Here is a 21,616-nt window from a genome sequence, read left to right on the forward strand (position 1 = left end):
CATTTTCCACATCACTACACATTATGGTTTCGTCACCTTCCAGGTATCGGCCAACACAACTCGATTCGGAGTCCTAATGGACATTTTGGGTTGGGATGTGTCAATAATAGTATCGAACTCGTTATTCAACGATATCTTACCTCTAAAATGTTTTAAAGCTTGGAACAATGAACAATTCAGCAATTAGACAATAATTTTCCACAAAGCATCTCCACACATTGGTCCACCAATGACAATTGGAGGTCAAGGGCGATAAAAGTTCTCTTACTTTTCACTCTAAACAATGCCTTTATGCAAGTCCACCTATTTAGAAGGAGAAAGGGCAAGGACAATTACTATTCACAAATATATGTTTTTAACTTTTTGATGAATGTGGCGCTACAACAAACATAATTAATGTCTACTTCCAATAAATAATTTCAAATACAACAGATAGTCATAGCATTACAACAAACGTAATTAATTTTAAAATAGAAGATAAAATCATTGTGGCACGGTTCGTATTTTTTTGGAGTGTATAAAACTTCCTCATCTTCCAAGAAAAACCTTCTTCTCATATAAGACAATTTTTTTCACTTCTTCAAAAACGTTTTGAATTAGGAGATTCATCATCGAGGCGTTAAGACATGATCTCCTGATCCTTCTCCTCTTGCCTTTCTTTCCGATTCAAATCTTTTTCTCTCACCTTGGCTTCATCTCCAGTCTTGTCTTGCTCATATGTTAGCCTGTCTCGTTCCATATTAAATGCATGTTGGCAACCCAATTCATCAACCAGTTTTGAATAATCTTTATTCAAAGAACTCCTTCTTGCAGTTTTTTCTTGGCAACCTTCTTACCAATGGGCCTTGTTGTTTCTTCATTTTATGCGACTGATTTAATAAGGGTCGCCAATGGTGTCTCCAATGGCAACTCTTTCAATAGTTGATTCGTGCAATGAAGTATTGTTCAACTAAAACTATGGACCAATAGGTAGAACTTTGTACTTTGGAGTTTGCTTCACAATGTTCCAACATTCGTGCCTTGTGAATGATTCTTGTTATCAAGATTGAACCACATTTGAGCCTGTAGTTGCTGGAAAAAAAAAAAAAAAAAAAAAGTGTAAACAACATAAATATTTACATAACAAAAGAAAAATATATATACATTAATCACATTTTTATTAATAATAAAATAATATTACCATATAGGCCAGATTAGTGCCACTTTGATAAATTTCTTCCGCTTTTGCAAGGGCTTCCTGCCAAGCTTTCAAATCTTTATGAAGATGTCTGTATCTGCTCGACATAGATTGCTCACTCCGACATGTGCCTTGAATCTGCTTGACAAATTGTGTATGAATCTTATGCCACATGTGTTGCACTTTCATCTCATTTCCCGGTGATCGGATCATGAGTAACAAGCATCCAAACCTGAAGCAAAACAACATCTTCCCCAATCAACCAATTTGAATTGTCACTCATTTTTCTTGCTAACAAAAGGATTTGGGAGGTAGAGAACAAATCCAGGAGATTGTAGTAAAAACAAATATTGAGTTGTGGTATGAAGAATGAAGAATATGGTTAGATATTTATTGAAAAAAATTTGGGTCTTATTCAAAATTTTTTAATAATCTTTAGTCATTTTAAATTTTTTTACCAATATAATATTCTTAGCCGTTGATTTTCAAAATTATAATCGTTAGAAGGTCAAGATTCTCTCACGTGGCAAACAAAAGGATAATTTTCTTTTTTGTTAGAAAACCAACGGTCCAGATGAAATGACCATTAAAAATCCAATGGTGATGTCTTCCTCAAAAAAGAGCTGTTTGAATTTAGAATGCATCACATGGGAGAAGAGGGCATGTTTATCAAAGCGACGCTCACGAGCTTTTTAACCAGACACACAAATGCTCAAGTTTGGCTTGATTCTCTAACGATCCAAACATTGAATCGAACCAGTTGCAACCTCGAACTATTTTGAGCTGATTTACAGTCCTACCTAACTACAACCCCGAAATTTCCTTTTCTTTTTTATTTTGTCAAAACCATCCCTAAATTTCTTAACACATATTCAACGATAATCACGCTAAAGTCAAACATTGATATGATCATACATCGTTAGGTGAAGGTGACCCACATAAAACCCCCCGCTCCATTTTGAAAGGTTGGTACTCAACCAATAAGCGACCAAATACGAATAAGACACCGTGTCGTTGTAAGCCCCTCCATCCTCCTGCCAATGATATCGCACCACCTCAGCATTGGACCCTAGTGATACACTAGCACACGTTACTGTCGTCGGTTCAACTTTCTTGTCGTCGTCCCCATCGAAAAGCAAAAACGCACTAACCCCGTCGTCGTTTTCCTTTCCCCATCAAATAAAGACGACACACTTCGCACCCCAGTCTCCCTCAGCACACAGCTTTACCGAAGCTCCGACATCGGCGCGTCTCGGCCGATACGATGGCCGATTACACGCCGCTGCTAACCGCATACGACGGTCCCGGGACCGCCAGTCCGAAGCCTCCACGCGTCGCCTCTCTCGATGTGTTCCGCGGCCTCTGCGTCTTCGTAAGCTCTCTTCTACTTATGATTTTTTAGCTTCAGATTCTGAAAATTTAATCTTTTGATTGAACGCGTTGACTTTTTTTTTACCATAAACTGTTTGGTTGCCTAGAAAATGGGGGAAAACGAGTAGTGCAGAGAGTGATAGTGATACTCTTTAACTCTTACTAATCACATGTTTATTCTTTCTTTGTTTTTTTTTCGTAAATTTTGATCGGAAACATATTATCTCAACTCTGCTGAGCTACTGAAAGTTTTCGATTTCAATTTTTTTTTTCTGGTCAATTTTCTTTCTGGAATAATCTCAGGAACCAACACTTGATTGAAGTTAGTTTCTTTTGGTTACGAATTTTGAATTTATACTACATTGCTTGAATTTCAGCTGATGATGCTAGTTGATTACGGCGGCTCAATTCTTCCGGTTATCGCTCACTCGCCGTGGAACGGGCTCCATTTGGCTGACTTTGTTATGCCTTTCTTTTTATTCATCGCTGGCGTTTCACTTGCTCTTGTATACAAGGTACTTGTAGAGTTAATGGAGGTTTAGTTTTTCCACATTGGAATCGCCAACTCCTTTTTTTTGAATTTCAAGTTTATATTGTGAATGGAATAGAAAGCTTATTTGATTTGAATCACTATAAAGGTTCTTAATTTAGTTATGAATTAATAGAATCTGAAAGGTTTACTTTTGATTGGCAATAACAGAGAGTGACAAACAGAGTAGAAGCTACATGGAAGGCGGTGTTTAAGGCCGTAAAACTTTTTCTTCTAGGCATCCTGCTTCAAGGTAATATTTTCTATAAATCCGTTTAAGCTCTTCTATGAGCATGCGGTGCATAACCGAAGATATGCTCTATGAAAATGATGGGGTTTAGCATAACTGGAAACACTTTGGAGCATCATCTACCCAATTACATTACTTTTAACCGAGATAAACTGTTTTCATTTCCCAAATTTCTTATATGGAGTTTTATCTCCTCCGTCATTTTTCATCCTACAGTTGGAGTTCTATTGTGGTATTCTTGGTCTTAGTGGTCATGTAATATTTAGTGCTACTGGAATAACAAGTGTGCATGGTCCATGTCATTTCAGGTGGTTATTTCCATGGAGTAGCATCTTTGACTTATGGAGTTGACATTGAAAGAATACGGTGGTTTGGCATTTTGCAGGTGCATAAGTTTTTCATTCCAATATGTTTGAACTACTTTTCATGTTAGAATCAGAATAATTGGGGATGTATACATCACCAAGTGAAAAGTTTTAAGGATGTGAGTCTAGTAATTGGGTGGCCAATTCCCATATGTAATACATTGGAAAAATCTGTATTTAACATTTCATAAAGTAATGATTCATATTCTTCTCAAAATAAAAAGTAAAAATAAATAAAGTAATGATTCATATGTCTACTGCTTTCCTTAACTTTCCATTTGATGATTGAGTCAATTACACAGGGTGATCACATTAGATAGGTTAACTTTCAGTTCTATTTTGACTTTTATCCAGAGGATAGCTATTGGATATATTGTGGCAGCTCTATGTGAGATCTGGCTTTCACGCCAGACATTGGGGGAGGTGGGATTTTTCAGGGCTTATTACTGGCACTGGTAGGTTTCAACTTAAAGCACTCTGTTAAAGTAATGAGTAACTGTGCATATAATATATATTTTCTGTAAGATTTTTACCTAAGAAAACCCCAAGTGTTTTCTCCAAGAAATTCGGGGAAAACAAAGGTCGATAGTTGTGTGAATGTATGTCTGTGAGCATTATCTGATTTCCTTGGTTGTTCTCTTGTAAACACTTCAAGTAGATGATTTACATTCTTGCATGCTATAGGTTTACCGTAGATCTTTATTTGGAGTCATCAGCATCATCACCATGATCACTAGGACATCATCAACATGAAATCATTAGGACATCCATTGTGATTTATGGTGTGGTTTATAATAACATAGATGGTCAGGGATGTTATACCTGTTCCCCAAATACGTACTCCAAAATGTTAAATGTTCAACTTAGCTTTGAACTACTGTCTTGTCTAAAATGAAAAGCAACTGCATTAATGTCCAAGAAATATTTGGATCATGTAATCTTCTTCTCATACATTTCTTTTTGTTTGTAAACTTTATTCTCATCTAATGTAGTGTCAATTTATGTTTTCTACTTTTTAGGTGTGTCATCTTTTCATTATCAGCAATATATGCTGGGTTACTGTATGGTTTGTATGTTCCAGATTGGGAATTCAAAGCATCAACACCAACCTCTTTGCCTTCCTCTAATGCTACTACTACTTATGTGGTGAGAGACCATGCTTAGAACTTCTTTCCTTCTTTTTAATATGTTGTTTCTTGCTATGGCTGATAACTTTCTTTCTCTTCTATTAATCAATAACCTTTTTTTAGAGAGGTTAATAAATAACTTTAAAGTGGTAAATTAATCAATGCTTAGAGTATGGAAATGAGCAAATGTTTACATCATGGAATCTTCATCACTTTGATTCTCCCTACACTTTTTTCCCCTGTTGCCTTCTGCTGATTTCTCTATTTGATTATGGACTATGGAGTGCTTAGAGTATGGAAATGAGCAAATGTTTACATCATGGAATCTTCATCACTTTGATTCTCCCTACACTTTTTTCCCCTGTTGCCTTCTGCTGATTTCTCTATTTGATTATGGACTATGGAGCGGAGAAGGCGTTTAACTATAGAAGTTATTATCTCCATACCAAGATACCCATATTCCAGTTGAGCGTTTTCATTGTCAAGTTGAGATTGGTATAGATTTTATGGTAAAAGTCATAGTAAGGGATCCATATCCACCTTGTTCCAGTAAGCATTTCTTTAGTTGAAAAGCATGACTTACTTTAGTCCAATCATTCCATTCTAATTACGTTAATGTAGGTGAAATGTTCTGTAAGAGGAGATCTTGGACCTGCCTGTAATTCTGCTGGGATGATTGATCGTTATATTCTGGGTTTTGATCATCTATATTTGAAACCTGTTTACAGGAACCTGAAGGTAGCTTAGCCTTGCATACTTATTATATACTCTTCATGTGAGTGACTAGTGCCTTATGAGAAATTATGATTTACAGGAATGCAATGTCTCTGCTGATGGTCAGGTTCCAGAGAGTTCACCTTCATGGTGTCATACTCCTTTTGATCCTGAAGGTATTTTAAGGTGGCCTATCTAACTCTATTCTACCATATTCACAGTTTTACTTAGTGGTTAGTGCTAACTTCAGAACTATTCAAAGGCGAAGCTTTTGTCAAGCCAAGGAAAATTATCCAATTCATCGTGTACACATAAGTAGTGAGTCGTGACTAAATGATCAGTATATATACCAGCCTTCAGGGACATCATGAACATTTAGTCAATAGAATGACTTGGCTGTGAACATTTAGTCAATAGAATGACTTGGCTGTGTAACCAATGTACTTAAATAAGGTAGCATCACCAATATGTTCAGCTGGGAGGATGTTTTTGAATTTATGCAAGTAATAAAATTATACACTTGTCATATAGTGTTTTAGACCACTTACATTAACTTTCATATTCTCTTCTAATCATTGCTTTCTATTTTGATTGAACCTGCAGTTGGTGCTACCTCCAAATTCTTAAAAACCCTTTGATATATTGTAACCTATAGCTTCACTTGTCCATGTCAACATCTTGTTTCGTTTACGGCCACTCCATATACTGCCGGATAGAGTCCATGATAATAGTTCTCAATTCATATAAAAAGCATAACTGCAAATCTTCTTAAAAGATTGAAATAACAAAGACAATGGTAGATGTGGGAAGTATGTCCCAATTACTGGCTCAACCTATAAAAACATCATCTTCAGCCTACTTTGTGACTTGTAGGCAGTCACTGTCATCCATTTGCTCATTTGGCTCCTCTTCTTTGATATTGATATTTTTTCGTGCTGTAGTATTTCATCTCAGCTAATAACAAATAGGTTCTGTTGACATTCTTACTATGTTCTCACAGCTCCCTAACAGCTGCAGTGACGTGCATAATTGGACTTCAATATGGTCACATACTTGCACACATACAGGTATACCCCTGTTCACAAATTTAATGAATTTCATTATTCACCTAAGAAAAATAGGAGCTTTCTTATGTTGACACAATATGAATAAAAACCTTAGAACGGTCTTCAAATTGTGTTGAACTCCATTCTGTGGTATTTGTAACATATGAGAAGTACTGATTCACAATTTCCACGCTATCTTGTCTACATCTCTAAACTCTGTGCCAGCTTTTATTGTTTTGGCCAATTACTCAGCAGTTCTGTTTGATGTTGTCAGGACCACAAAGAGCGCCTGAACATTTGGTTCTTCTCTTCAGTTTTAATCTTTGTCCTTGGTTTGTTTCTTGCATTCATAGGTATGTAGTCTAACTATTATTCTTTCCTTGAACTCTACTGGTGCTACAATTAAATTGTTCTGCTAGGATGATTTCAGAAAAAACTTACATTTCAGAGCTGAATTTCAACCTTTTAGTATGTGGTTTTGATTTGAGGTAGCTCTGATGCGCGCTAGCACTAACTTTTCTGCACTTCTTTCATTTCTGATTTTCAGGCATTCCTGTAAATAAATCTCTGTATACTATCAGTTATATGCTAATTACTTCTGCATCTGCGGGAATCACATTTTGCGCTCTGTATCTGCTGGTCAGTATTCAAAGAGTTTGTTAATGCTTCTTGCTTTAAATTGCTGTCTTTGGTTGGTAAACTTGAATATAATCCTCACCTTCCTTAACTGAGATTTGGTATTTCCTTTTTAAATTTCCGGTTATAATACTAAATGTAGCGAATTTACATAAAAGTAAATATTTTAAGCTTGGACTCCTAGTTAAACAGTATAAATTTTGGGTGTTGTTATTGGCACTCCAAAAATCTAATTGTGCACTCATAAGTGTATTTTTCTTTTTAGATATAAAAAGTTTGGGGTGCACAATGAGATTTTTGGAGTGCCAAAAATAGCACCCTTAATTTTTATACAGATAATTCTTGGAGGATGGTAAGAGCTTAATACAAATTTCATGGTGGGCAACCTTGTTTTGTTCTTGCATAGCTTAGAATGAATTTCAGATTTTAATTTCTCACACAATATTCAAATGCCCGTGATTCTTATAAATGAATCTTGGCACCAAACTAGTTATTTTTTCGCATCTTTCTTCACTCTTCAATTAAGGTTAAACAAGTTCCATCGTTCCAAGTTTTTAGCTAAGAGCGTTCATTAATAACAACCTGATTGATAAGCATACTACTACCTGCTCTCTCTTGCAGGTAGATGTTTACGGTCATAGATGCATGACATATGTGTTGGAGTGGATGGGAATACATTCTTTGACTATTTTTGTTGTGGTAACTTCCAACCTAGCTGTTATTGCGATTCAAGGATTCTACTTGGCCGATCCTCAAAATAACATTGTAAGTGTCCATAGGTAGCTACTTTCGCTGAAATGCAGAGTATACACAACCCACACCATTATTTTATGCTTACACTTTTCTTGTCTGAACAGGTTCATTGGATCATAACACGGTTTGTGCACAAGTGAAACGGTTAGTTGGCACCATCCATGCATAAAAGCCTTTCAGATCCTTGTCCTCGATTTGAAAACTTGATTGGGTATCTACATTGTAGTTGTTCTTCACATTATCTTCATGCATGGTTTGGTTAGGATCTGGACACTGGACGCTAACTTTTACTGTTTCGAGAATGGAGCAGATTCTGTTTCATGGTAAGAGAGTTACTTTTTTCGCAGCCACATTCATTGCAGGCGCTGTTGCTGTATACTTCATTACCGAGATTGATGCTTGACATATCCCCTGCCTGGCTAAAGCTCACGGAGTCGCTTAACCGCAAAAGAACTGTTGCTCCATATCGTGTGCTGCTTAACGTATGCAGGAAATTTTGGAACAACTAAATCAAGTTTAGTAATGTCTTCTGTGTGTTATCTAATCTTACACAAGAAATTTTGGAGTTGGTTGGGTTAAACCTTTTTTGGGCGGCCAAACTTTTGAGATATGATTCTAGGTTACTGTATCCGAATGTTATCCAATCTTGTAGATTATATGGTAATATACTTATGGATCGCACCCCTCTCTATTTATGGCCATTGGATTGAAAAGTCTAAACAGAATCAACAGTCAGAATTAAGTGGAATGTGTCCGAAGCTTAAACTGGGTGAACGTCACGTCCCGTTTTATATTGGGGTTTGTATCTCGAAGGATGTCTGTGATGAGTCTGCCGTGTGTTCTAAGCATCATGATTAAAGGGTCCACGTATGTCTAATTATCCAACTTATATTTATTAATCGACATCTGTTTGTTAATCAAACAGAAGGGTGTGGAAGGGAATATCCGATTCCTTCATAGGTTATCCTGTCCCAAATTAAAATCAAACTGTTAGCAATGATCATTATTCAGGAAGCCTCCTGTGTCAAACCAAGAGGTTAAAGTGCTAATATCTCAACTTAATTATGTGATATTCATTAAGTGTACCTGCACGATGAAGGAGAAAGAAGAGGCACAATCTTCGATATGACCCTATATAAATATGTCAGGGGGCCTCCCTCTCACAAGCTTCCACCAAGATCAGATCAAAACAATGGGGGGCCCCTGAACCTGTAATTTCCTGATGCCAACAAAATGACCCTATATAAATTCATGATTTGACAACATTTCAAGTTGGGTCCTTCTCAAAACTTTCACTACGGATATTCGAATAGTCTGTTCAGATTCCATCGAATTAAGGAATGTACGTACCTAGTCAAGGGCCATTGGAATTTGGTGTGTTCAAATTTTAAGTGGCTCTTTATAAAAACTTAGTTACACTGTATCAACGAGCTCAGTTTGAGGAGAGTGATTAACGTAAAAAGGTTCATAGTTATTGTAACGTTTCGTTTTAATAAAATAATAATATTTTTAAATCTCTAATACATATTATTTTATTATTGAATTCAAACATCATTTGATGATGAATTTTTTGCATGTAAATTGTTCTCCGGCTTGTGACTTTTTTCGCATGAAAACAACGGAGTGCTGCATGCTGTGATGTACTGTGTTGGTGTTTTTATTTATTTGCTAATATCGTATAAGCATCTGCACTTACAGAGTGATGCTTTTAAAAATGCACAAACTTAATAAAATTACTGTCAACTCAAGGCTTTCCAACAGCCACACGATGCCATCTTTTAACCTTTTTACTTTAATCGTTTTATTTCTTTTCATCATCACAAAAGCTGAAAAAACATGCTTCTCCTATATGCATCACCTCTGGACTTTCCGTAGGATATTTGAACGCGTTGATTCTAACTTTACACTCTGTTTTTTCAAATTAAATTGTTTAATGAAGTTGCTTAGGTGCCGTGCAGTTGTATAAGTGAACCCATTCCTCCTCGTTTGAGTGTCTCTTCGTTGACAGAGTATCTGTAAATAAGTGTTTTTTCAAAAGCAGTATTTTACTATAGTTTTGCACTTGTGCTTGTGTTGTTTGTCTAACATGCCATGTTTAACTTAGTTATTTTATCATTATTTTACGAGTATAAATTGTAGAATGTATGCACGATGTCACCCTTAGTTGTACTGTCCGAACAAGGACCAGTTTCACATGTATGTTTACATGCACCGTTTATGCCCACTTCGAATCCAAAGTAAGTGCCAGGATGTCCCTAGTTTTCATTAGGCTATTAGGACCCCTATGTGACCAGGACTTAGTGGATGTGCTCTTGTAACGACGAGGATTACTGACAATCACTAAAGTAGGAAGTCTTTTCCTTTATTTGTACTAGTATATCCACACACAGTGCGTGTGAACATTTTTTTTTTTTTTTTTTTGAAACGGAAGGAGAGATGCGAGGGTGAGAGAGAACGTTGGAGTGGGGAAAGAGGGGGGAGAGGTTTTTATTTTTATTTTTTAATATTAGAGATTTGATAGAAACATGTGTTTGATGCTTAACAAAAAAACAAAAAATTGGTTGTGTGAAATTACATTATTGCCCATGTTTTTTTTTTAAATTTCTGTACAGTTTTGATTAGAGGGTTAAAATGGTACTTTAATGGGATTTTCGTTGATAATCAAGTTTTATTAATATACAGTTTAGATATATATATTCATCCTTCTAGGATGTGAATACTCTTTACTTTACAGGCACGTAATGATGTTTGTATCTATGAGGTCGAGTACGGAATTATGTTTATTCACTTTAAATTGAGTATCTATTTCCCTTCTTTTCCTGCTAGGATTGTGCTGCACTGTTATGCTCCAACACTCTACTTTGTATTAAGGGTTCAACCAACACCCCCACCCCCCCCCCCCACCCCAAAAAAAAAACCAAAAAAAAAAGCGTCCTCTTACTTTAGTTACTTTAGGTTTTAATTTATTCACACTTTTCCACATCATCTTATTTTATGACTTTGTCACCTTTCAAGTATCGGTCAAAACAGTTCAATTCAGGCATTCAAGTATACATTCCCGATCAGGGTGTGTCATGAACGAGTTAAAAAAATAAAGATAAAATATGGCTGCATGATCCACATCAACAACCGAGCTTTATGGAAATTGTTTAAAAACCGCACAAACTCTAGTTGCATGGCATCTACAAATTAAAAAGTATGACATCAATTATAAAAAGCTAAATCCAAGTTAAGTATGAATAATTGCACTTTTTCCCTTTTTTTTCTTTTGTCTTTTTGGCTACAAGGTAATGCAAAAGGGATTTCCTTGTACGTATTTAAGATAATGTTAGAGTGGAGTGTCTAGTTAAAAGGGCCAATAAATCGTTACACAATCATGACAAGAGTTAATTCTCATCATTTCATTTCGAAATTGAGAAGATTCATATTTATAGTTATTGTAATTTCACATATCTTTCACTCAAAGATTGTTGTTTATAGAAAAGGAAAAATCCGGTGTAACTACTAATTTTGGTAATAGGGTGGTGATTATGATTTGTATGATCATCATTTTTTTTTTCCATTGGGAAAAAGATGACTATTTAACCATTTAAAACTACAATCTAATAGTATTCTTTTTTATTTGTAAGTGAAATGTTCTAGGTTCGATTATCGTTAAAAGTAAATTTAAATTACATTATTGTTAGCTCATTATGAGGTATATTCTACTTTCTTTTTTTTTAATGTAGATAATATCGTTTGTAAAAAAAAAAAACATAGTTATCTAATATTTGTAAGAAATAATCGAACAGTTGGGAAATTAGCAAGGGAGTTGGACATTTTCGTAAAATGGAAGGAAGAATGATGAATCAAAGCATCGGAACGAGCCACAGCTACCTCTCTGTCAATCTTATCTCTCCGGAAAATAGCAGGTACCTTTGTAAAGGGCGTGGGTCCTAACCTCTACGGGGCCCACAGATTCGCTGGCAGCCACAAAAACTGACAAATATGACCGGTTTGCGTTCTGTAACCCATTTAACGGTTGCGTAAAGAATGCTCCGGAGTTATCTAGCCGTTATATTTACAAACCACGTGGCAGTTTGTCCACCGGTGCTTTTATTGTAGTTATAAATTTTTTCTTCGTTAAAAACAAAATTGAATCATATTATTCTTAATTTACGGTGGGATTTTACTTAGTCTCCCATCACTTTGGTGTTGAACTATTTTCTTGGTTAAATCGGAGAAACCGAACGAAAAACAATTCCACTAACTCTATCGTATAAACCCCACCGTATCTAACTACTGACCATGGGAGCCTGAAGAGTAAGGATATAATTTCTAATTTAACAAAAGTGTATTTTTACTCACCATTTTAAGGTGATAATAATGTTCGTCATTCTCAAACGATGAAAATGCTCGCTCCTTTATTTACGTTAGATGAGTGAAAATTTTGAAATTATTGTATATACATTGCACAAATTTCAAAATATGAATTTATTTAATAATAAATAAAATAATAAGCATCACCTAAGGATGGGCAAAGGTTATGACAGGCAGATAACTGCAATTATTTACCTATAACCGTTTATGCTCATACCAGTATAACCGTTTACCTGTTGGATAATTGCCTAAACGGTTATACTCATAACCATTTATAAATGGTTAACCATATCCATAACCGCATACATATTTAACCGTAACCATTTAATACCCGCTTTATTATTTTTAACTCATTTATCTTCTTCTTTTTTACCATTACTCCTTTTTTACAGACGATATTTTTAACTGTTACCAATGACGGTAATATAATATTTGCTAAGTATTCTTGGGTTACGAAAACTGTTTAGAAGACAGTATTCTTGGGTTATTTAACCCATAATGTAAAGTATTAACATAATATATATAATGAGCTACATTATATTATAATTAGCTATATAAACCATGCACTATATTCAATAGCATTGATCTAAGTTTTGTTCGATAGAGAACATTAGGGCTGGTTTGGCATGGGATATCAAACCGAAACTAGTATCCCGAATTCCAAACTAATATTTTTCGGGACGGAAATTTGAAAACCAATCTCAAACTAATTTTTCGGGAATCCCAAATTTAGGAAATCTCAAAAAAAATTTGGAAATTCAGAGCAAATCAAAAATCCTAAATTAAAATATGAAATTATGAATTGCTCTTCAAATCGAGAATCCCTAGTTTCCCACAATCTTTGCTAGAAGTCAGATCTTGAAGGCAGAAGATGAAACTAGTTAATGATAAAACGATCACAAAAGACTATGAAACATAGTTTGGGCTGCTCCAAGGCGCTCCCAAAATATCCTATATATTTCAAAGGATAAAGACGTGTAAGCAGCTGCAATCAATTCACTTTACTTTTTATTTTGTCTTTATAGTTAAAATTCAAAATTTTCAAATCATTTTCATTAGTTTTCTTCTCAAAATAATGTTCATTTTATGAGAACTCATCAAGGGTACTTTGGGTATAAAAATAGAGGGCCATGCATGTTCCACGATGTATCGATCAGGTACCTTCCAAACAGACACATCATCGACGATGCTTGTGAGTGCACCGAATCTCTATCTGCAACAAAAATGGATGGGATGACATGACTGATGCGGACAAACCAACTAATAAAGGCCAGGCTACACGACATCTCGATCCTTGGACATGAATTCTTATCAAATAAAAGAAAATTAAACTTTCTTCTTTCTACTTTTTTTTCCACATACCACCACCGTTTTCTTTTGTTTTTCTGCATATAAGGACCACAACAATTCAACTTCAAGTCCCCGTCGGCCATAAGAATAATTAATTCAAGAGAATGCATGTCCAGCTCAAATCTTCTGTTTTGATTAAACACATGTTGCATGGGAGACACATGTTCTATGGTGAACCCACATGAACTTAATCTCGCTTGCGAATGTTCTTCTGATCCATTCAAATTAGGTCTTAAATATTCTTCCAACTCATTTAAGCAAACTTAATCCGATGTTTAATAAATGTTCAATACGCAAAACAATAGCTAACTATTTTTGCATGTCCTCGATTTGGATACATTTTTCTTGTACGTTCACCACGAAAAAAGATCTTCTCGTCTTGTTTAGTCGACCAGCCTACGAAGCTTGATGCATTGCATGCAAAAATAATCCTAAAATTTTCATGCATTTATCATATTTTTAGTCATCATTTGGATGTGTTCTTAATCTCAAGTAACCAAAATAAAGTATGTATTGGACCCATAACACATGGTTCAATATTTAGTTAGCTAATTCAAGTTTCAGCCATTGAATTGAAGCATTGAAACCAATGAAGTAAAAACATAAACCACTTTCTCTTGAGCTGAATGATTGGTTCAAGGAAGAATGCTGCACGCCTGCTCCCAACTCTTAAAGCAAACCCTAAACCCACCAGTATAAATGAAAAGCATTGTTAGAGAGATTAGATTTGTTGATAAAGTTTTGAAAACTAAAAGACATAAAAGTTGATGATTGATTTATTAATTATACGTTGGTAAATATACTTATTCTTACTGATGATAACTTATTTAATTTGTAAATCGGATTTTCAAATTTAATTTTTTTAGGATTACCCATACAAAAATGGTCCCATCCCAACCCAAATGCTCTCTTCCTCCATCATCAGATAAATTAAAGAAAAGCAAACCCCACAACCTCTTAGAGAGAGAAAGAGAAATGGGAGAGAGTGGACAACATATGACCGTTGTAGGGCGTGACCTAGTTGGATGCCAGGCTGACTTATTTCTTAGGGTAACCTCCCCAAACCCCTTCCCTCTGTCACTCCCCCAAACAGTCGCAGAGATGATGACGCTCACATGGTCTTGCTGTACTCCCTGGGTCCCACCTTCACCTTCACACTTTCTCTCTCCAAAAACCCTAGAATACAAAAGCCAAAATACCCTTAAACTCTCTCTCTCTCTCTCTCTCTCTCTCTAACATTTTCCATAATACCCAAAATGCTCCTACCTTATCCATTAATGTACCGTTTCCCTGCCCTTAGTCTTTAAAAGACACCCCCGCAGCACCTCGCTCTCCCAAAACCTCCAGAGCTTTTTTTCTCTCCGTCAAAAACCCCAAGCGCCTTCTGAGTTCTCCACCTGTCTGTGAAAAATGTCCAAGGAAGTGAGCGAGGAGGGACGACCCCACCACCATGGGAAGGACTACACCGACCCACCGCCAGCTCCCCTCATCGACTTCGACGAGCTCAGGCGGTGGTCCTTCTACAGGGCCCTCATCGCCGAGTTCGTCGCCACCCTACTCTTCCTCTACATCACCGTAGCCACCGTCATCGGCTACAAGAACTCACCCGGAGACTGCGGCGGCGTTGGCCTTCTTGGCGTTGCCTGGGCCTTCGGCGGCATGATCTTCGTACTTGTCTACTGCACCGCCGGAATCTCTGGTAAACTTTCCAACAACCCACCTGTTTTTCAGCTTAATCCTTAAAACCCATGTCGATTTTTATCCTTTGGGTGCTTGATTCCTGATGGTGTTTGCCGTTTTGGTGTTTTCCAGGTGGTCATATTAACCCAGCTGTGACTTTTGGCCTTTTCTTGGCCCGCAAGGTCTCGCTTATTAGAGCCGTGGCTTACATGGTGGCCCAGTGCTTGGGAGCTATCGTCGGCGTTGGGCTGGTCAAGGCCTTCCAGAAGCACAAGTACAACTCCGTCGGCGGCGGCGCCAACTCTGTGGCTAGTGGGTATAGCAAGGGCACAGCTCTGGGAGCTGAGATCATCGGCACCTTCGTCCTCGTCTACACCGTCTTCTCGGCCACCGATCCCAAGAGGAGCGCACGCGACTCCCACGTGCCTGTAAGTCTCTCATCAACCTCGATATATTTATGGTTTCTGGTTTTTGGGCCTTAGAGATGTTGCTGATGTATGCTGGGTTTGTGCTGGGTTTGCAGGTTTTGGCTCCACTGCCTATCGGGTTTGCTGTGTTTATTGTGCACCTCGCAACAATCCCCATTACCGGAACTGGAATCAACCCAGCAAGGAGCTTCGGCGCTGCTGTGATCTACAACAACGATAAAATCTGGGATGAACACGTAAGAATAAGAACCTCATGCCGTTTTTGAGGTGTTTCTGATTATATTTTGAGTTTTCAACTAATGAGTCTTTTTATTTTTTTGTTTTTTTTTTTTACTTTGTATTTTTGTGTGTAGTGGATCTTCTGGGTCGGACCATTTGTGGGAGCACTGGCTGCGGCGGCGTACCACCAATACATTCTGAGGGCGGCGGCAATCAAGGCGTTGGGATCCTTCCGCAGCAACCCAACCAACTAAAACAAAGATTGAAGAAAAGAAAGGGGCTATATTAGTGTTCTGTTGATATTTTGTTCTCAGTTTGTTAGTGTGTATTGAGAGGATGGATGATGATCTTTTTATTTTTTGGTAGAGTGGATGATGATCTTTCAATCTTTCTGGTTTCTCTATTTATAATTTAGTTACTTAACTTTAATTAGCTAGATGTGGATGATGTTCGTTAATTATTGTTTATGAGTAGTGCTGTTTTCTTTCTATGATGTTCATGATGTTCATTTATATCTTCTCTCCTCTCTCTACCTTAATCTACCTATTTACGCTATCTATTTAGTGTTCCTCGCAAGCAAATTACTCAAAACTCCATTTCATAGTTTTAAAACACTTGCAAACTACCGATTCAATGGAAAATAAACCCTCGTTTTGTTAGTATGAGAAATGTTAAAAAGATTTTTTGCAAAGTGAAATTCTCTGTTAATTTTGTCACTTCACAGTTTAAATCAATTTCTGTCTGCTCTCTTGTTTGGTTGGCACTCAAATTAACGTTAAATTGTTTCATGAAGAGTTTTTAGAGTCCTTACTTTGATAGAGTTATCTTAGTATTTCTCTTGTTAGCTATATATATAAACCCCCATTTCGTTTTCGTAGTATAAAAACACTAACACCTGAAACCCTAGCCAGTCTTCTTTCTCTAATTTTGATAAAGTGTTTTACGCTTATTATCGTTATATGGGGTCTAAGCTAGTTAATTAAGTAATCTAATTAGATCTTGGAATCACTAAAGTAGAAAAGCATGGACTTTGTTTACCTAATGACAAAACCAAATGGATGCGCTGTCCCCACTAAGCCAAAAGTTTAGTCCAAGTTGCTCTCATTAGGCAAGCCTAAAAAATTTAGAAGACTAGCTTAGTAGCCCTCTAATCTCTCTTTTATACCTCTACATGGTTCCCCCTTCGTGGGATTCTTGTGTCGCTGGCTTTGGATTCCAGTGGGTTAGTGCCAAGTGTCCTTTTCACGAACAGTACCCCTAAACCGAAGGGTCTGCAGGGTTCCAGTTAGTGAGTGAGTCCGCTGCTCTACCCGGTGGTTTCTTTCTTCTTGGCTTTGTGTCTCTCTGGAAAAGTCTGACACGATAAGTGTTGGTCCCAGTTTTGGGAGCAGGGTCCAACCAGTGGGACTAATCCAACGTAAAGTTGGAAAGCGAAAGCAGCATGGGATAATTTTTCACGTCGGATCTCTTTCATTAAGGTTATCGAATCATTTGATTCAGACTTTTTAAATTTCATTTAATGGTAAAAAATTATTACAATTTTTAAAAAATCAAAATAATTGAATGAAATTTAAAAGAAAATGATTCGATGATCTTAATGAAAAAGATACGGAGATGATCTCCTTTTATTTTTCAGGACCACAAAGTCCGGACTGGACTGAATAGGACGAGACTATTACGAGTGATTCCGTATGGGACTTGCATGAGAAGCCATGTCATAATCCGCTATGTCTCAAATCAATTTGAGGTATATCAACTAAACAATCTCGTAACAAAATTCTTTTGGTCAATCAAAAAGAGATTGAATATATCAAATTAACCCTATCAACAAAATAAAATAATCAAAATAAAAATTATGAACAGTAATTAAGCACAAAGTAATTTTACTGTTTTTCTTCACCGAGTTTGACAATCAAGTAAGCATATCAATTGCTCCTACTTTCCCTTTAACATTTCTCTTCCAAATAAAATACATTTTTAGTGACGAAATAATTATTAAAAAACGGTCGTTAAAGATATGAATAACTTCTTTAGCACGAAAAATCATTTAAAGGTCATCACCAAAAAGTTTTAGCGATCATTTTATGTTTTCACTTAATAAGTTTTATTTTAAAATTTTAGTAAGCACATGCAAAGCATAGCATGTGTACAATTGCTAGTATTACTTACGAGAATTAAGAGATATTTTTTCTTTTCTTTTTTTCTAGTTAAGAATACAAATGAATGGGATGCTTAGTATTATGATCTAGTGATATTTCTCTTCATTCGTAAATAAGAAGTATTAGGTTCGATTTTCGCTAAAGGCTAATTTGAACCACATTATTCCTAACTTATTATGATGTTAAGCCCACCTATCTCCCTTTTAGTAAGATAATATTGTTTGTTAAGAAGAAAAAAAATACAAATGAATGGTACAAATTTTAAGATATCTAATAAGGTATAAAAAAAATATAAATCTTGATTTAAAGTGAGGCCAAAGACGCATGCCTTATTTGCCTTACACAACAAATTAACCACACTGCTAACGTTGTGAAATAGATATAATGATATGATTAACTAGTATTAGAACGTTTGAAATAAATAGTGCAGTATTATTGTAACGGATGAATGGTATGCAATGCAGTGCAGCTTATCAGAGGGGACGTTAAGGGGGAGCGAAAGGTGCGGTCACACAGGTCCTTAAATTTGAAGTTCCTAAATTTGAAGGGATCCCAAAATTTTTGTCATCTAATATTATGTAATAATGTTCTATATTTTTTATAAAAAAAATTGATTTTGTTAGTACTTGTAAGAGTAATTTCTTTTTTATTTCTAAATATAAAAATTTGGAGTACAATGATGTGTGCCAGTAATAACACCCGAAAAACGATATATATAATAATATTATATGTTCAAGTGAAACTTCAAAGTTAGAGTTTTGAAGTTTTTTGTTTTTCATGTTTGGTTGTTTAAGAATGAACTGCGTTTGATTATTTAATGAAGGTTATATTTGTAACTCTATTTACTTATAATTAATGACATTTGTAAACTTGCATTCATTGAGTGTAAAAATTTGTTTTGATTTAAGAGACTGTTTTCTAGTATCAATACATTATTATTATTTTTAAACTATTTTAAGAAGGGGCCCTCTTTCAAATTTCGCACATGCCTTCAAAATCTTAGAGACGGCTCTATAGCATATTGCAATTGTCACATTGCAATGGAGTGCATGTGCATGTCAGAAAGCACGTGGGTCATTCAGTTGTGTATTTTGAATGAGGATCCTCTCCGGATCCTTTTTGTAGAGATTCCGGGATCCTCACATTGTGTCTGTTTATCATACATCGTGGGACCATAAATCATTTTAAATACTTTTATTTAAAATTAAATATGAACAGTATCCCATGAAAACTGATCACATGATGTAAGATGAACGAACAAGATTTAAAGATCCTCTCCGGATCCTCACAAAAAGAATCTGAAGGGAATCCTCATTCGTGCATTTTCACGACTTAAATATATAATTAATTATAAATTCCGTAAAAAAAGTAGGTAATTACCTTCGTGTACCTTCACTCTTATTTTATTTACTGTATGATTGGTCTCGTCTTTTCGCGAGTGTCACTCAGTTGAAGTTGAATGAAACCAAACGGTATTCGATGGGGGGAGGGATGGGGAGGGTGAAATGTTTTGTTTTGACATATGATGAATTTATCATTTAAATTTGTTATTGAATTGAGTTAAGTGGATTTACATATGCATAAAAGAAATTGTGGACATAAACAATTTAATTTTAGAATTGTTTCATATATGTTTGCTTCGGCTCGAGTAAGCGTTCTGAAGAAACTTTAGTTAAATTATGCTATCGGGAAAACAAACAAAAAAAGAACAAAAAAAGAAAAAGAAAGAAGAGATGATTCTTGACTTATTTTTTTTGGGGGGGGTGGGTGGGTGGGGCGTGGGGAAGGGGGTGGGGAGGGGACAGCGTGGTCCTGACGGTGTAAAAAAGGAACCAAAAAAGGGGCTTGAAAAATGGTATATTTGGGGGTTGTGGGTCCTTTCTTCCACCTTCATCACGAGAGATTTTTTAATGTGATCGTCACACGAAATGATACATCACGTGTTCCTATAGAAACGATGGGTTATGTGTGTTAAAAGGTTAATAACTTAAAAATTAAAATTTTCCACCATTTGCATAAAAACACATTATGTACTACCCGTGTTTCTGTTACAATTAAAAATTTCTCCTTCATCACTAGGATGCCAATGAGGCTCAGGATTGAGTTGCGGTTCAAATTTTTTGAATCAGTATTTTTAATAAGGATGACAAAATGCTCTCTAGAGGAAGATTGACTTACACTTCTTTGGATACTTCCGTCACCCGTCATCGTGATAGTTCAGACCAAGTGTGATCCTATGTGGAGAAGTGTGATAGAATACTTGTGTATCATGACGATGTCACTCTATCAATGAATTACTTTTTATACAAGGAGAAAGAGTGGAACATTGAACCTCAGGTGCATGTTAAATGATAGTTTAACTAATTGAGTTACAAACTTTTTTCATATGATCCTATTCTGACCACGTCCAACATGAAATGAACTTATAATAATGAAATTTAACTCGAGTCACTCAACTATCAGATTATAGATTATAATATCAATTGTTGGGTTACGTGACAAAATGCTTATTTCATATAACAACTAATTTTATTTTTAACAATTCATTATTTCACCTCGGATTATTCAATTCAATTAAAAAAAAATAAAAAAAATAAAAAGGGCACAAGAGCATCTCCAAAGAAATGGTCAAATTCAAAACATCAAATTTAAATTTGATGGCTGACTTGGCAATTTGACATATTATCAATATTTTCATTCCACCCAATATGCCAAAATTTATAGCTTCATTTATTTTTTTTAAACAAAAATAATAAAAGTTGGGTTGTTATTGGTTTAAAAATAATAAAGTAATACTTAAATATGCTAGCATTTAAGGTAAAGCAAATAGAATGCCTTCGGAAATAGCAAAAAATAAATTTGAAGGCAGCTTCAAATTTGACATATTTTTGTCCATATCAGCTTAGCCTTCTTTTCCATGTGACCTTTGACATCTTGGTTGGAGTAAATAGTACGTCATTTGTTACCTTTATACGTCTATGTGGCATTTTTGATATCTCCTTTGGAGGAAAAAAGGAAATTGCAAGTGTGAAACCATTGCTAGACGTATCGTTCCACATGGATTTTACCGTTGAGGTGAACCCAAAAGAAGTCTTTTACATGTCGTAGCTACAATTCAACTACCCAAGGTGAAATTTTGGTGGGTTATTATACAAAATGATCCCTGAGATTTGCATGATCAATAGAAATGGTCTCTGAGATTGAAAATCAATAGAAATGGTCCCTGGGATTGTTCACTATCCATGATTTTGGTCATTCCGTTAAAAACGATTTTGGGCAATTTTCAAAGCATTCTAACTCAATCGTTTCTTAAACAAATTCGACCCATAATATATCAAAATGAAGATAGTAAAGTGGAGAATAAGATTATGCCTATTTGGAAACTCAATGGTTGCCCTAGATGACTGGAAAATAGCCTGAAGGTGACTGGTCTGCTGAAAAATTGGAAAACTT

The 21,616-nt window shown here is 35.8% G+C and overlaps 2 protein-coding genes across 5 annotated transcripts; both read left to right on the forward strand.

Annotated features, from left to right (window-relative positions):
• The first annotated feature begins 2,178 nt into the window (after window positions 1-2,178).
• LOC103946667 (heparan-alpha-glucosaminide N-acetyltransferase) lies at window positions 2,179-8,649 on the forward strand. Of its 4 annotated transcripts, none has more exons than XM_048564773.1 (14): window positions 2,180-2,549; window positions 2,926-3,063; window positions 3,249-3,330; window positions 3,636-3,712; window positions 4,047-4,147; window positions 4,712-4,838; window positions 5,441-5,557; window positions 5,634-5,719; window positions 6,534-6,600; window positions 6,854-6,932; window positions 7,127-7,218; window positions 7,837-7,980; window positions 8,073-8,112; window positions 8,232-8,649. In XM_048564773.1, exons 1-13 carry the CDS (start codon window positions 2,442-2,444, stop codon window positions 8,106-8,108), a joined length of 1,254 nt encoding a protein of 417 aa, XP_048420730.1. In that variant the 5' UTR covers window positions 2,180-2,441; the 3' UTR covers window positions 8,109-8,112; window positions 8,232-8,649. The 4 variants fall into 4 exon arrangements, with proteins under 4 accessions (XP_048420739.1, XP_048420730.1, XP_048420732.1 ...); XM_048564775.1 differs by having other exon boundaries at window positions 8,316-8,649; XM_048564782.1 differs by having other exon boundaries at window positions 2,179-2,549; window positions 5,634-5,709; window positions 6,545-6,600; window positions 8,073-8,649.
• Window positions 8,650-15,049: 6,400 nt separating this feature from the next.
• On the forward strand, window positions 15,050-16,492 carry LOC103946629 (probable aquaporin PIP2-8). Its single transcript, XM_009357380.3, has 4 exons — window positions 15,050-15,376; window positions 15,490-15,785; window positions 15,881-16,021; window positions 16,139-16,492. The coding sequence occupies exons 1-4, from the start codon at window positions 15,088-15,090 to the stop codon at window positions 16,256-16,258; spliced, it is 846 nt and encodes a 281-aa protein (XP_009355655.2). The 5' UTR covers window positions 15,050-15,087; the 3' UTR covers window positions 16,259-16,492.
• Window positions 16,493-21,616: the final 5,124 nt, after the last annotated feature.

This window comes from the organism of the source record quoted next, unplaced genomic scaffold (genome assembly GCF_019419815.1).
Source record: "Pyrus x bretschneideri cultivar Hongxiangsu unplaced genomic scaffold, Pyrus_bretschneideri_v1 Contig10, whole genome shotgun sequence".
Taxonomy (NCBI): Eukaryota; Viridiplantae; Streptophyta; class Magnoliopsida; order Rosales; family Rosaceae; genus Pyrus; species Pyrus x bretschneideri.

Coding starts and splice junctions, on each gene's coding strand:
- LOC103946667 (XM_048564773.1), top strand. CDS start 2,442: ATGGCCGATTACACGCCGCTGCTAACCGCATACGACGGTCCCGGGACC. Junction 3,331..3,635: donor TCTAGGCATCCTGCTTCAAG/GTAATATTTTCT, acceptor ATGTCATTTCAG/GTGGTTATTTCCATGGAGTA. Junction 6,933..7,126: donor TTTGTTTCTTGCATTCATAG/GTATGTAGTCTA, acceptor TCTGATTTTCAG/GCATTCCTGTAAATAAATCT.
- LOC103946629 (XM_009357380.3), top strand. CDS start 15,088: ATGTCCAAGGAAGTGAGCGAGGAGGGACGACCCCACCACCATGGGAAG. Junction 15,377..15,489: donor CTGCACCGCCGGAATCTCTG/GTAAACTTTCCA, acceptor GGTGTTTTCCAG/GTGGTCATATTAACCCAGCT. Junction 15,786..15,880: donor CACGCGACTCCCACGTGCCT/GTAAGTCTCTCA, acceptor CTGGGTTTGCAG/GTTTTGGCTCCACTGCCTAT.